The sequence below is a fragment of the Rutilus rutilus genome (genome assembly GCF_951802725.1).
Source record: "Rutilus rutilus genome assembly, chromosome: 8".
NCBI classification, from domain to species: domain Eukaryota; kingdom Metazoa; phylum Chordata; class Actinopteri; order Cypriniformes; family Leuciscidae; genus Rutilus; species Rutilus rutilus.
In genome coordinates, this window is record NC_140222.1 from 40,901,542 (window position 1) to 40,918,121 (window position 16,580).

Sequence of the window (16,580 nt, forward strand, 5' to 3'; positions counted from 1 at the left end):
TGAGACCGTAGGCGTAGGGTGTCCCATTTGGTCATGTTAGGTGTCAGAAAGGTGTTCGCGAGCGCCCCCTGTGCGGTCGATGTGCATCTGTTTCTAGTAGAAATATCCAAACATCCTCAAAACGAGATACATTTACTGCATTTAATTCTTAGAACGAGAGCATTTGCGGCAATATTTTCAGAGAATATAATGTTTAATTAGCGTAAGTAGGCTAAATTGGCATTTAAAAACAAAACAACAAAATTTAATGTGGTTGATGCTTAAAACTAGAGAAAATACTTTTACATTACAATTACACAGTTTTGATTCTCAGATAAATTGATCTTGTTTCAAGGATGTTTAAATAATTTTTTACATGAAGAAGACAAAAATACTGATTTAGACATTTTTTTTGCAATTGGACAAGGATTTTTGTGTGAATATATGTGTATATATATATATATATTTGTGTATGTGTTTGTGTGTGTGTGTGTGTGTGTGTGTATGTATCACAATTAATCGATTTGACATTCAGTCTCATTTAAGTAACATAATCTGTTATTCAAAAGTAACACTTAAAAACTTTTGCGACCAGCTTTTTTGTTGCATTTGTGCATTTTTTAATGATTTTTAAAACATTTACAACTATTAGAGACAAAATAGTTACAAACAGAATTGACCTGCAGTTTGCATTCATTTCAAAATGTTACATAAATAAAACTCATATTTATAAATATCTCTTTTATAAACATATAAATAGGTTTTTTAAACATAAATACATTTATGCGAGAATGAAATACATGAATGTACAGCAGCAGCAGCAACAATATACAGCTTTTATCCACATCATGTTGTTGTTGTTGTTGTTATTGGTTTTGTTTTGTTTGTACATATGTTTTATCTAATTACTTTATTTCAGTTGTACGCGTCATTGTCCCCACAAATGGTTCTCGTAGTGGCTTCGTACCATTAGTCCGATTCTTTAAGGTTCCCCTTAGAAGAAGAGCAACTAAGTCCATTCTGTCCAAAATCCATGACGTTCGTGATGCGCTCTAGGGAAAAAGACGGCATATGGTTAGATGGATTCAGTCCGACATCAGTCACGTCACTGCAGCGTCACACACACACACACACACACGCGTTTGTGAGTCTTTGACAACAGTCCTGCATCACAGAGTCAGATATCCTTCGCATCAGTCTGACACATGACTCATTCAAACTAAACCTTTCTGCCCCATGTGAGTTATCTAGTACACACACACACACACACACAGTTTGACACACTTATAAAGCTCCCTGTAATAATAGCACCTGTTATAACATCATGTAAAGCCTTCGGCATCAAGAAACTCAGTAATTGTCAGGCATTCAGTGCTTAATATGACAGATGATAAATATCATTGGCATAAAAAAGAGGATATGCAACAAATGCCAAAATTAGAGAGAGAAATTTGATTCGTTTCATCAATTTGTTTAATTCCATGAAATTGCCAAAGAGTATATGTGCAAATATATATTTTATATCAAATATTATATATATATATATATATACATACATACATATATTTAACATTCATTAAAAGTATATTCATTTATTTAACTGTTCAAATTTACATTTGTATCTGCTAATATAAGTTTTAGACTTAAAAGATACTAAAAAGATTAAAAAGTAAATAAATAGATTACTTATATAGTATTAATATTAATTTAAAATATTATAATTAATTTATGTATACAATTATAAACAATAAATAAATAAATATGAATTTACTTTCATTCATTAAACATATAATAAATTAAAAAACATACAAATAACTAATATTTCGATATTTACAGATGTATTTATTAATTAAATCATTTTTAAATTATATTTTATTTTTGTAATTAAATTATTAGTTTTAAATCACACAATATATATATATATATATATATAATTTGTATCAATATTTATACTTTAAAATCATATATATATATATATATATATATATATATATATATGTATATATGATTTTAAAGTATAAATATTGATATATATATATAATTTGATATCATATATAATTTGTATCAGTATTTGCTTTAAATATTGATTAAAAAATATAGCTGTAATCATATAATTGAAATGATATTTTCAAAGAGTATATCTACACTTTTATGTTATATCATAAATATGTACATTTGTATTAATATTGATTAAAAGCATAGCTGTGATCATATAACTGAACTGTAATCCCCCAGAGAGCACATGATCTGAGCCTGATCTGAGCAGACACTCACCAGGAGAGGTTGTTGACGGAGGGATAGTGAGACGGCTGGCAGCCCATCCCGCTCATGGTCCCTATCCTGTCCATCTTGTGTCCGAAGCATCCGCTCCTGGCCGCGGTCCCGCCCTTCTTAGACCCGGCTCTGAGTCTGCGGGATCCGGGCTGCTCGTTCGGCATCCGAGCCCAGGGGCCCCGGGCCCGCGTGTCCATGCGCAGGTCCCTCAGGAGCCGAGCCCGGCTCTCCAGCCTCCTCTGGCTCTCGTCCGCCGCCAGGAACTCGGACAGCTCCTCTCCCAGCAGCATCCGCAGGGACTGAGGGACACAGGGAGCAAACACTCACACCAATGCTCACTTCTGTCTTCAGTTATTACAGACTATCCCACTGAGACCCTTAAAATGTTCTTTTACTCTAGAATAGTAGGTTGATTCACAAGATTTTATAGGGTTACCTTCCTAAGATGCATTTAAGTTCCTTTAAACTCTTACACAAAGATCCATTTTTACTTTCTAATATCATTACAGAACCCTTTTCTTAAGTTTTAAAGTGTAACGTGTAACACGTCTTCAGTAGCAGAGTAACACAAGCACGTGAAGTAACAGGTTACTTGGAGAAGGTCTTGCAGTCCAATATACTAGATTATTTGTTTATTTCATATTTCATATTACAATGTATTTATTATGGCTTCTATGTTGTTATTTCAGAGTTTAGGAGATTTCATGGAATTCTTATGTTTAATGTTTAAAACACTCTTTAAAAATAAAGGTTATTTGCATCTTTTGGTTCCATAAAGAATCTTTTACATCCATGGAATGTTTCATTCCACAAAAGGTTCTTATTATTTAAAGGTTCTTCACACTAAGAAAAGAAGAAAAAAAAAGGGTTCTTTTAAGAACTTTTCTCTGAAAGGCTCTTTATGGAACCCAAAGTAGTTCTTCCAAGGCATCACTGTGAGAGAGAGAAAAACTTTATTTGATAATGAATGAAAACTCTCAGATCATTTGATTTTGATTAAATGTTTGAGTTAAAATCTCAATAAGTTTTGGTATCTTGGCACATTAATTCGAAACCTTCTTCAGAAACGAGAACATTCTGAAAAGTGCGAGTCTTAAATGTTGAAATTCGCTCTGAATTGAATCTAACTCAAGTCTATAGGAGTGACATCAAAGCGATGGGTGTATTAGGAGTCGGTGCGCAATGCGTCTTAAAAGCGCGTTTTCTTTACTTTTCTTTATTTTTTAATGTTTGAGAACGAGAACCTGTTGATATGCCATGATGTAAGTCACGGAAATTAATGGATAAAAAGTTTGTCTAAAGAAGTCTTGCGGCAAACATTGCGTCCGGACAAGTGTCCAAACTCCAGCTTCTGCGGTCTAATAACGATCGAGTCGCTTTTGCATGTTAATAGCAATGAGAACGTACTGATGAAAAAAAAAAAAGGAAAAAAAGAGGAAAAAATCAAATTTAGATGGTTATTTAAAAAATCAAATCAAACAATCGCATTTTAAGCGTTTTACGCACTGGATTTAAATGCGTACATTTGCGCGTAACTGCATGTCTAAGCTTTAGCGCGTCTTTTTTACTAGTTATAAAGACTATAATAAACTTTTTTTAATGTCTGTCTGAATATTAAACAAGCTGTATCATTTGTTAAGCAGGTCTGAATATGAGACTCACCCTCTGCTCTTCCTGCGTTAATGGTTTTGCCTCCGCACGGACTGATAGAAGAGTCAGAATAAGTCCACAAGCCACCAAATGCGAGATGATCATCGTGATGATGCTTCGGGCAGTGGATGTCAGAGGAGAAGATCAGTTGTTTAAGTGTGTCTCAATCACAAGCTTTCATTTACTCCCAGAGGTGTCGAGCTCAACTCTTACTCGATGTCATTTCGGCTCATGGTTTTATAGGCGATATGACATCACTCCTGTGACGTCACGGCCCCCCCATCCCACCCCACCCCTTCCGTGGTTTACCTTTGCCAGATTGTCCGCTGTGCGTGCGTGCGTGCGTGTGTGTGTGTGTGTGTGTGTGTGTGCGTCACAGGTTACCGCGCATCGCCTCAGTGACCGGAGGATAGCCGGACTGGGTGTTTAGTTTAGTTATCGTTTGCAGTGAACACTTAAAGTGAACACAGGTGGGAAAAGAACAATCACATTTGAACCCATACAAAAATGTAATATATGGCCATATATGTACTTATATTTTAAATAGCATGACATATATCTATACATATATTTGACTTATATGAGAACACAATATATGCCTGCAACATATATCTATACATATATTTGACTTATCTGAGAACACAATATATGACTGCAACATATATCTATACATATATTTGACTTATCTGAGAACACAATATATGACTGCAACATATATCTATACATATATTTGACTTATCTGAGAACACAATATATGACTGCAACATATATCTACATATATTTGACTTATCTGAGAACACAATATATGACTGCAACATATATCTATACATATATTTGACTTATCTGAGAACACAATATATGCCTGCAACATATATCTATACATATATTTGACTTATCTGAGAACACAATATATGCCTGCAACATATATCTATACATATATTTGACTTATCTGAGAACACAATATATGCCTGCAACATATATCTACATATATTTGACTTATCTGAGAACACAATATATGCCTGCAACATATATCTATACATATATTTGACTTATATGTTGCAGGCATATATTGTGTTCTCAGATAAGTCAAATATATGTATAGATATATGTTGCAGGCATATATTGTGTTCTCAGATATCTCTACATATATTTGACTTATCTGAGAACACAATATATGCCTGCAACATATCTCTACATATATTTGACTTATCTGAGAACACAATATATGCCTGCAACATATATGAACATTTATGTGTCCAAACATGTGAAGAAAATATTTGAGTTCATCCATATATGATACCATATATCTGCATATATTATAGTATAGTATTGGTTTCTCGCATATATGGACAACATTAATTAAATATGTGACATACATATTTGTTTTCAACATATTTAATAAATGTATGTAAACATACACTGTAGCCTAACCCTTTACTGTAAATTTACAACGAATTTCTTACAGAATTGTACTGTATTTCCATAATACAGTATTAAGCTGTATCTTTTACAGAACAGCTGTAAATATACAGCACATTTCTGTTTTCGTCCTGATAAATTCGTTACCATCATACTGACTGAAAAGTCATTGCATTGTGGGATTGATTTCTTTCGCGCTCAATTCAGTTCAAATGTGACGCGTCATGCGAGCAGCAGCAGACAGTAACGTTAGGCAGCTACAACAGGCAAACTCGTTTTGTCAGCGGGATTCAACTGAACAAATAATCATTCCTGTTATCAAGATAAACAATGTCTGCGAATCTGTGAGCAATTTTAAAGCTTTTTTGAGGTTCGGTTCGTGTTTCAAACATTAGTTGCCTGTGACGCAGCAGAAAATTGACGACGTTAAGGGTAGCAGCTACCTGAAGACGGATGGAAGAATTTGTCATTGAATAATCTAACCTGCGCGTGACGATAAGTGGGATTTAGAGTTTGAGAGGATGGAGAATTGTTCAACTGAGTGATACGGTAAGCCAATATATAAGTTTTTTTTTTTTTTTTTTTTTTTTTTGCGTTTCTACATTGTTTTCACGTATTTGGTTTGATTTTGCGAACGCGGTTTAACGTGGCCGCGCAAGCAATTCACTGACTCTGTTCCACCTGTTTACCAAGTAACGTTAACTTCGACATTTCATATAATTGGCAACCTTTACCATGCTATTTGCATGACGTGCATTTGATATATATTTTTTTCGTTTTAGGCTTTGTAATCTGATGGCCATTGTTAATGTAAGTGCTTTTAAGTAGTGTTACAGTTATAGTCTATGTGGTAAAAAAAAAAAATGCTGTCAAATTCTGTCAGTTCTGTGATCGTGCTTTTGAATCGTTGTCAGAATTTTGCTAGCACATGAAAATCCATGTTCCTAATGCTGTTTTCAAATGTAGTAGGCCTATTCCTGATTGCCATCCCATACAACTACTCCCTAATTCAAAGAAGTTAGACGGTGTTATCCTTCAAGCAGATAAGTAGAGATTATTCAGCAAATCTCATTAATTTGTAATATGTTTTATGTTTTGGTTCTGTTGATCAAGGTTGTGCTGTCCTTTTTAAAAATTGTTTCAGGAATTTGCATCGCTGATGTCCAGCAATCTACATTTGCCAGAAAGTCCACGACTTATTTCCTGGTATGTAAACATTAAAGGGGTAGATGAAACCTAAAATGAAAAGCCATCAATTACTCACCCCACTGCAAAATATGTTTTTCTTAATTAGTGTTTTTATTTTGTTTCCAGTCCAGATATCTACAATTCTTACATGAAGATGCATTTAATAGACACGTAAAAATTGTCTTGTTTTCTTAAAGAATAAGTCAAAATTAAGTGAGTTTATGCTTAAAACAAACAAAATTATATGCCAGTGCATTTTAGCATTCTAACCAATTTTAATTTTTAGTTGAAAAATGTAATTCATAGAACTATGAATAGACAACTACATCGAACCACTGTGGAACCCACAGTAGTTATTTTAATTATTAATATTATTTATTTATTCTTTTTTTTTTTTTTTATTCCATTACAGGTCAATCTCTAAGCAACCAGTGCTGGATATTAAGTTTGGAAGGTCAAGGTGTGTGTGAAGGATCACAGCCTCTTCATCACTGGCCTGGCAGCGCTGTTTGCCTCCTCCTATAACTTCAGCTTGCAGTACCAGGAAGAGGCAGCACCTTGAGTTTGTTCAGAGGTTAGTCATTGGCATATTTGCCATTCATATATATATATATGTACATATATTAGACTGAATTGTGTCACTAACCTTGACTTGACAGTATTTATTATGTTGACTACTGGTATGAACAATATGGCCCTGGTTTCCATACAGGGCTTAGCTTAAGCCAGGTCTAGGCCTTAATAAAATTAGGGTATTTAAGCAGATTTTATAATAATGTATCATTAAAAAAAAAAAAAAAAACATTACTGGTGTGCATCTTGAGATAAAACAGTGGCAGTCATATATTTTAAGATATGTCAGTGCAAGTTGTTTTCAGTTGAAGGATTAGTGAAAATTCTGTCATTAATTACTCACCCTCATGTCGTTCCAAACCTGTAAGACCTTCGTTCATCTTCAGAACACAAATTAAGATATTTTTGATGAAATCTGAGAGGTTTCTGAACCACCCATAGACAGCAACGTCTTTGCAACTTTTAAGGCCCAGAAAGCTAGTAAAAACATTGTTTAAATAGTCCATGTAACTAGTGCAACCTTAAAGGAGAACTCCGGTCAATTTTAACATTGAGCTAATTTTTTTGTAAATTTGGAGTGCTGTCAGTACAGAGAACAACGACAAAAATCGCTGTTGCCTACACTGTGTTATCCTCTTTTTAAAATTTGCACCCTGTTGACTTCAAGTTTTAAACCTGCTTTTAGCCTCTTAACATCCTTGATGTGTCATACAAGTGCCCAGCCATGTGAGTGATTCCTTCAGAGTGAACACGGGTGAATCTGACTGCAGTAGATGTGAAAGATATCTTGTTGAAACATCTACAAATGTTAATTAAATCTACAATTTAAGGTGGCAAATATTACCCCTTAATAAAAAATGTTAATTTCTGTCACTGCTGTAAACTGACCACTGCATAGAATATGAAAAATATGAATATCTTTGTCAGTCAGCTGTCAACAGGCCTAAACAAGCCATGGCACCAAGCACAGAAACACAATCAGTAAAATGTTATCTAATTATTATCAAGAAAACTTTGAAAATATCGATCGAGACATATTTTGTCAATATTGCACACCCCTAATGCATGGTATTAATTTTGATTTCTTCGGGTCTTAAAAAGCCTTAAATTTGACTTTAAAAAATGTGCAGAAACCCTGCATCATAATATTTAGATTGAACCACTATATATTTACCAATGTTTTTACCACTTTTCTGGGCTTTGACAGTTGCAATGATATTGATATCAATGGAAGGACAAAACTATCAGATTTCATCAAAAATATCTTCATTTGTGTCCCGAAGATGAACAAAAGTCTTGAGGGTGAGTAATAATGACAGAATTTAAATTTTTGGGTGCAAACATGCATTTTAGTCTGGTAAATCATGTTGTCATATATGCAATAAACATTGCAAGGCTTGCAATTAAGTTAAATTATTTCTGTCACAAAGGTTTGGGCTGGATTCTGGCAGTGTGTGCTCTATATAAACGGAGAGTCTAAAGACTGCCTTTCCACTTATACTCTGATGGCACCGGATGAGGGGATGATATTGTTAATGAGCTGGGTGATGAGTAGACAAAAGTTGTAGAATAAAACTTTAAATCTGGCAACCCCACTTCCAAAAATGTAGTTAGTTGACAGTGCGCATGTAAACAGACACATTGAGTTGATGTATTTTACCAGGGCAGAAAAAATATCAGTTATTGATCACAACATCCAACATTGCATTATTTTTTTTTCACAACATATCCTACATTGCATTTTTTTTATGTTGTTCAGTTTTAGACAGCTTTTGTGCTGTATCTCTTTGTCAAAATATATACACTCAGTTAATAATATTTAATTGTTGTTTTTTTCTGCCTTTTAGACGCTTTCTTGACATCAATCCTGAACGTGGATCAAAAACAAAGAAAGGACAAGTAACTTAAAAGAAAACTGGCCAAGTTGTGCAAAACAAGAACAGGGCAATTCCAGCGTTATGGACGTGACATTTGCAGTCAAAACTTGAAATATAAATTCTCAGAAAATGCATTTAATACCAATATATGTAAACGTCTGTTTATATATCCATACTCCCTTAATAAAGGAGTCCAGACATTAGAAAAATATCAGTCTACGCATGCGTTTTATATTTAATTTGAGGGAAATACACATGCGTTACGGACGTGACAAAAAAAATCTCTAACTTTTTGTTGCCAAAATATTTTTTAGTAATTCTGTGAATTACACTGCGCAAACCAAAAGTAATAGTACCCACCGAATGAAGAAGGGTTGGCTCTCCACAGAACATAAAATATTCATTTTATGTTATTTTTCGTTTTCGCATTTATGAGGAAAAAACAATGTTATGGACGTGACAGTTCTCCGTTACGGACGTGACCGCTCTGAAAGCGGCACTAAAATACTGCTTTAAAACGTTCACAGAGACCTCAAACAGGCATTTAAAACACCAAATATTAAGGATTGGCATTATAAGCAAAAATAATATTCGATGTTTGTTCGAAAATCGTAGCGCTCTCCCCCAACATCACCGGTAAGACAGCGTTCACTCAAATCCCGCTCCAACATTACATTTGAGTAGGCATTTAGTCTCATATTAATGTTTAAATAAAATAATTGTATTTTTTATTTCATATGTTGATTATATGAAAGGATAACAGCATGAGTAAGATCATAAGATGCGCAATATATCGGATACAGTATATCAGTGGGCAGACATGATTTTGACCAATTCTTTAGTTTTTTTTTTTTTTTTTTTTTGAGAAAGCTTTTCTTTAATGTGAATTTCGTTTTGTATAAATTGTATCTTAATTTTAATCAATGTTTCATCAACAAATTGCTTGGATTTATTAAATAAGAAGCAAATAGGCTATAGCAGACAATATAATCAGGACACGGAGGCGCCGTCGCGTGAAGTGGAGCGCGCCTCATAAATGAACCGAAACTCCGCGTATAATGTAGGCTACTTGCCTCACATACCTGAGAAATATATCTATATAGGACGTCTGAAATGTCTACTTTTAAACTACTTTTAAGTCGTGACTCAAAATGATTGCAATATCACTATTATTTTGTCAGCTTGATCGCGGGATTATGATGAATATTCATGTTTTAACCAAGAGGGAAAAACGCGACATCCCGAAGAAGTGTCCTATGGCTATAAGACACATGCTCTTCTTTAAGTTGTACTGTATCATATACTACCTTCTGATATTCATATTTCGTCCTGTAACTGGCAGAGGAAGAGAAGATCCGTTCATGTGCACTTTATCCGCCGCGCACTGAGGCGCAATATACAGAAATATACCACGCCGCAGGGTTTCCGTTGTTATGAATATGTAAAATATTGCAGTGAGACATTTTAATTGTCTATTAATAAACAAGTGTTTTCTGTGTCGGCTGCAAAGATGAAGTCTGACTCGCGATCTTCGCAGTAGTGAACGCGCCGGAGAGAAATACACATTTCATACGGATTACATCGTTTTATTTAGTTTTGAATGGTTCTGTTTAAAAGTAAAGATTTCTGTAGATAATAGATATATTTCTTTTTTTTTTTTTAGGTGTGTGAGGCGAGTAGGCTATCTTATACGTTAAATTTCGGTTCATGGATGATAGCTTAACATTAGCTCCAGTTCAGGCGCTGGCGCCTCCATGTCGTGATTATTTATTGTCTGCTATATTTACTTTTAAATTACTTTTATTTTATACTTTATCGAGAAAATTGGATAATGAAACACTGATTAAAATTAACATACAATTAATACAAAACGAAATTCGTTTTAAAGAAAGGCTTTGTGCTTTCTGTTTGAGGTCTCTGTGAAAGTTTTAAAGCAGTCTTTTAGTGCCGCTTTGAACGGTCGCGACGCGTCTGTAATGGAGAACTGTCACGTAAGATGGTAATATTATTATTATTATAAATAATAAATCGTGTAATAATCCCGCCCCCTTAATTAAGAGGCGATATTTGACCGGCATATCATCAAAATGTCCGGAAAACGAAACCTCTGCCGGTCACTTTGACCGGCACCATTTTTTTCTAGCGGAAACTCTGCCACGCCGTATTAAAGAGCGGTCTCTATTGTTTACATTTTGTTATAAAATAGACTGAATTTGAAAGTTGAGACATTTTTTCATATTAAAACTAACAAAGCACAAATATTATTGCGATTATTGGATATGCACTGAATATATGGTAAGCCTGAAACCGATCACAAGTGCATATGATTTGATGTGAAGCGTCCGTAACGGTCACGTCCGTAACGCATTATTATGGTTGTTCAGAGCAAAGTAGTGGAATGAAATGTCGATCCTAGTAAGCATGAACATAGTTTAGCTTTGCATATAAAGTTTCAAGTTATTTGCATTTATAATTGTTATATTATATAAACTTAATCTTTAAAACGTTACGGACGTGACAGAGCACTGAAGCGTCGAGACCTCTTTATTAAAGCCCTTATAAATTCAACAGGCAGTGCTGTTATGACCAAATTAGTAAATTTATTTCTCAGGCATGCCTCCAACTTTCAGCAAAATGCTTTATGTTCAAATTAAGTTTTTAAAAGGGGGGTCATTGATACCTCTTTTGAAAGCATGAAATATGGCTGGTTGAAATTAAAATTTTAGCATTGTTGCTCACCTCATATGTGGTGGAAAAACAAGGCAATTTTCTTAAAATTTCTGATACAGCACATTAATACAGTATATTACAGACCTAAATGGACAACTTAAAAGGGGTTTTGATCTTTAGGTAAAAACTTTAATTTTTCATGGTAAGGATGACCTTTGCGTGGAATTGCCCAACACCACTGTAAGCCTACAGGTGTCCTCACTTCTGCGAAACCTTGCAGACTTTGAATGGGATTTCGTTTGCACTTTTATGGACTTCAAAAAAGAATCAGCATTTCACTGTCGTTATAAAGCTTGGAAGAGCCAGGACATTTTTTAATAGAACTCTGATTGTATTCGTCTGAAAGAAGAATGTCAGATACACCTAGGATGACTTGAGGGTGAGTAAATCATGTGCTAATTAAAATTTTTGGGTGAACTATTCCTTTAATTAAGTGCTAACTGTTACCTGTTTGTTAAGTGTTAAAATTGCATTTTATGTTTAAAAAGTAATTCAGCCAACATGTTCACAGAAGGCAATTTAACTAAATAAATGTTTTAAAACCCAGAAAATGTTGTTTTCTTCCTAGTGTGACTACTCTTATGAAACCTTAAAGTATAATATTTTAATTATGTAATAATAAAAGCAGTATTCCCTGTAAAAATACAATTTATTGCTGTCGACAAGTTGTGAAATGTGGTATATACTGTATTTGGTAATTACAGTGGAGTACTGTAAATGCTGTTTACTGTAGTAGTGTTGTAAAAATACAGTATGTGGATGGCAACCCAGCTGCCAGTATTTAACTCTAAATTTACAGTGAAAAGTTTTACAGTGTACATGCATGTGATACTGATGCATTTTTAAAGCTGTGGCATATGGTTATGGTACTTTGTGGATGTATTTGTCAAAAATGACAAAGAAAACACTGCATTATTGTATTAAAATACTATATTTGGTATTCACACAATAGACAAAATCTCCAACTATAGGCATTTAATTTCAAGGCATTCAGATATAAGATTTGTATCCCTAATATATGTTAAAGTATGTACTATAGAAATAAGTACATATATGCATGTATAAATATATGCGTCATATATGCATGTATACATATATGCGTCATATATGCATGTATACATATATGCGTCATATATGCATGTATACATATATGCGTCATATATGCATGTATACATATATGCGTCATATATGCATGTATACATATATGCGTCTTACATATATTTCACATTTATGTGCATATACGGGAAAATATATGGCACTTACATGAAAACGGCCATTTTTGATATATTTTGAAATATATGTTTCATATATGTATATGTGTTTTACATATATGAATTTTGCATATATTCTCATATATGCAGCAGACATACATGGGCACTAACATTATATATGTAATTTACATATATTGACATATATTACATTTCTGTATGGGAATTCATTCATGATAATCACCGGTCACGACTTTTATCATTTTTTTATAACTTTTTTATAACATAAGTAAAAGATTCACGTCTTTGTGTTTGAATGCCATATGCAGTAGTGTTACAATCATTTAATAATGTAACTTTTAATTATGAACACATATCTATCTATCTATCTATCTATCTATCTATCTATCTATCTATCTATCTATCTGTCTGTCTGTCTGTCTGTCTGTCTGTCTGTCTATCTATCTATCTATATGTCTGTCTGTCTGTCTACAACTTAAAATTCTCATAGACAGGAAGAAAATCTAAATAACTAAGCTAAAAAATGCAGGTGTGCATTAAAATATTTAATTAAAATAAACTTTAAAACCAATTCTAATGAATTATAATGCACTTTTGAAGTGCAATACATAAAATGTTTGTTATTTGTAACTTACCCTGGATGTCAGCTGGAGTTAAAATAACATAATTAAGTATTAATATGACTGTATATGTGTTCTCCCAGGATGAAGGCACATGAGGTTGAGTAGCAGCAGAAGTGAGACTGCGGCTGGTTCTGGTTTGAGACACTGTGTGGCAGTATATGCTGAGCTGAGACTGTTTCTCAGACACTGCATCGCTCCAGCAGACTTCAGTTCGCATCGGACCATCATTTACACACAGGTATTTCACAGTGAATGCTCTCCAACTCATGCTATATCTGTTGTGCTGTGAATGAATGCTCAGCTTTAACATATTAAAATTACACTGACATACATTCAGACGAAGGATGAAGTTCGGCATAACATGGCCATTAAATTCAGCTAAAAAGCCATCAGATAATGCACATATAATGTAAATACACAAATATGCTTGGACAAGGAAATCCTGGGAAATAAGGGAGGTAATTTTTTTTGTATTTAATACAAAGTATTTAATTCATGCATTGATTATCATTTACCCTGTTTATTATACGATGCATTACGCACTACTGCGATTTATACAGAAACACTTTCACCTTCAGATCTTGTGTATTTTAGAAGCAAAAAATTAATTATCTAATTAGACTGATAGGTTTTTTATTTTTACTGGCAATGCATCTAATTTGTGATCACTTTTTTGCAAGTTTAGCAAAAAATGAAACGTATTTTTGTACCCATGTTGCCAAGTTTACTTTTTGGAGAGTTGGTATACCAGTGGAGTCAGTGATGGAGCGTGTTTTCTGCGGGAATATGTGAAACAGGTCGGGAAAACACAAGATACCAACCACGCAAAAAGAGATGGTAGCATTCTGTCTTAAATCAGTAATTTTGGGGAATCTACGGGGTCCACATACACTACATCAGCCCTATTATGAGTCCCGACAGCCTAAAATGTGGGCATAAGTTACTTATCATTAAGTAGACCCTTTTTATCCAAAGTGACGTTACACTTGAAAATCGAATTAGTTGGACTTACTTTAAAAAAAGCATGCAAACAGATTGCCTTAAAAAAACAAGTGAAATGGGAATAGTTTGTGGTACTGACAAAAGCTTAGTTAGTATAGTTCACTTAAACAAGAGTTCTAGTAACTAAAAAATATCTGTAGAGAGTACTTGATAATTTACTTTAAATAAAATATATGTTGTGTTTTGCAGGCTGAATGTTGAAGTCTGTGTGACTCAAGTATGATCAATTGCAAGATTGTCGTAAATGGGATTATATAAGCCCAATTAAAAGTTCCACAAGGTGTTTAGGACATAAGTGTTAGCAACAAAGATCATTAATTGACATATAGTTATGTTATACATCATTCATTCATACATACATAAAATACATAAACATTAATAATATATATATTACTTCTCTTCCTTTGAAACCGAATAACTGATTTCTTGTTGCAATCGCTGCATCAATTGGGAATAGAATTACAATAGTATAAATTAAGTTCCAAGTGCCCAACCAAAGGGAACACTAATCACCATAATGGTGACTAAAACATATTAGGAAAATCAACATCAAGTTATGAAGTCAGCTTATGTGATGTTCTCTCAAATTTTTCAGTTGTATTGACAATTCAACATTCAAGATGACTTTGGGAAATGAGTGAATGCAAAAGTAACTGCAGAAGTGGAGAAAATTAGTGATAAGATTTTCCCCGCCTCAAAAACCACTCTCAAACTAAATCAATTAATCTTAACTTTTGTTTTCTGAGTAAACAAGCCATAGTATGTGAATAGTACAGATTACTAGATTTTTACAATTAAGTTAAGACATTAAGTAAAGTTAACTAATTTTACAGTGTAAGACAGATGGCTGGGATACAGTCTAACTGAAGGGAATAATAGTGATAGACAGCTCTGCAGATCACAGGTCACAAGTCATGAATATTGCATGAAGATTTAATGATGCAAGCACAGAGGCGTTTATGATTGGTTGTCTGTTGCTAAACAACATATCATAATATTCTACACCAAATTGTCTCATACTATTGTATTATGTGTTATTGATATAAAAATAGAAAAGGAACAAAATATGGCTTTTAAGGACATGATCGTTTCCAATCATAAAATAGTTACGACTAAGTCCACTAAAATTTGTGACCTTTCGAAAAAGCCGCTGCCTTATCCGTAAGACAATTTCCCAGATGTAAAAGGCAGTGTAAGCTTTTCTACTGTCTCAAATTGGAAACACAAGAAATTTGGTGGTTGTATTGAACAAAAGGAAATCATATGGGTCACAGGTTTTATGTTAAATCGTCACGATGTGGAAAATATCGGCTCACTTCCTCAGTTCTGTAAAAATCATATCAAGCCTGACTGCTCTCGTATTCCAAATGATGATAATTATACCTGAACAATATTCAATTTAGAATACAAAAGTGTAAATTAAAAATGATTAAACATGCGATTCATTTAATTAAAAAATAATATACATTATTATTAAATACAGCCTCATGAATTATTGACGTTTTTTGACGTAAACAATGTATGTAGGGTAGGCTATATAAAATTAAATAAATAAAAAGTTTAAGTTTCATTGTATTTCTTTTACTGTGCTTTGGTTTCTTGAATAATCCTTAAATGAATGAATGTTTGGCCAATCATTATTACACATTCAGGTCTTTGGCGACCCGGATCTATATCTAACACAGATGGATCTCTACCTGTCGCGATAATATAAAACTCTCCTGCTATTAGAGTAACAATTACAGTAGAATAAAATAAAGCATATTTCAGTATCTTTTGGAGCTTGGAAGGGTTCAGTTTGAGCAGATGTTTCATACCATCATCACTGTCCTCATCAGAGCTCATTACCAGTACATTCACCATCTCAACCATATTCTCAAAACGATTATTTTCAGCATCTTCAAAACCAATATTTTGATCGCTGACAGCTTCTTTACCAGATCCACCATCAAGTGACAGTGACACTAATATTTAATTGCGTTCAGTATTGTTCTGCAATAAATCGCTGAGCCATTTCAAGTTTTGCTGATGATATT

General features: G+C 33.7%; 1 protein-coding gene and 1 long non-coding RNA gene across 7 annotated transcripts; one reads left to right on the forward strand and one right to left on the reverse strand.

Annotated features, from left to right (window-relative positions):
• Window positions 1-609: 609 nt before the first annotated feature.
• On the reverse strand, window positions 610-4,098 carry nppc (natriuretic peptide C; the record flags this gene model as incomplete). Of its 2 annotated transcripts, XM_084416802.1 has the most annotated exons (3): window positions 3,916-4,098; window positions 2,254-2,552; window positions 610-1,031 (listed from the first exon to the last, which is right to left on the reverse strand). In XM_084416802.1, coding segments are annotated over exons 1-3 (393 nt in total). In that variant the 5' UTR covers window positions 4,009-4,098. The 2 variants fall into 2 exon arrangements, with proteins under 2 accessions (XP_084272928.1, XP_084272927.1); XM_084416801.1 differs by lacking the exon at window positions 610-1,031 and having other exon boundaries at window positions 2,250-2,552.
• A 1,344-nt stretch (window positions 4,099-5,442) lies between these two features.
• On the forward strand, window positions 5,443-13,115 carry LOC311294881. 5 transcript variants are annotated; one of them, XR_014628121.1, is made up of 6 exons: window positions 5,443-5,871; window positions 6,105-6,132; window positions 6,289-6,528; window positions 6,923-7,084; window positions 8,291-8,385; window positions 8,931-9,041. It is a non-coding gene; the product is annotated as an uncharacterized lncRNA (long non-coding RNA). The 5 variants fall into 5 exon arrangements; XR_014628122.1 differs by lacking the exon at window positions 6,105-6,132 and having other exon boundaries at window positions 5,444-5,871; XR_014628124.1 differs by lacking the exon at window positions 8,291-8,385 and having other exon boundaries at window positions 5,447-5,871; window positions 8,931-13,115.
• Window positions 13,116-16,580: the final 3,465 nt, after the last annotated feature.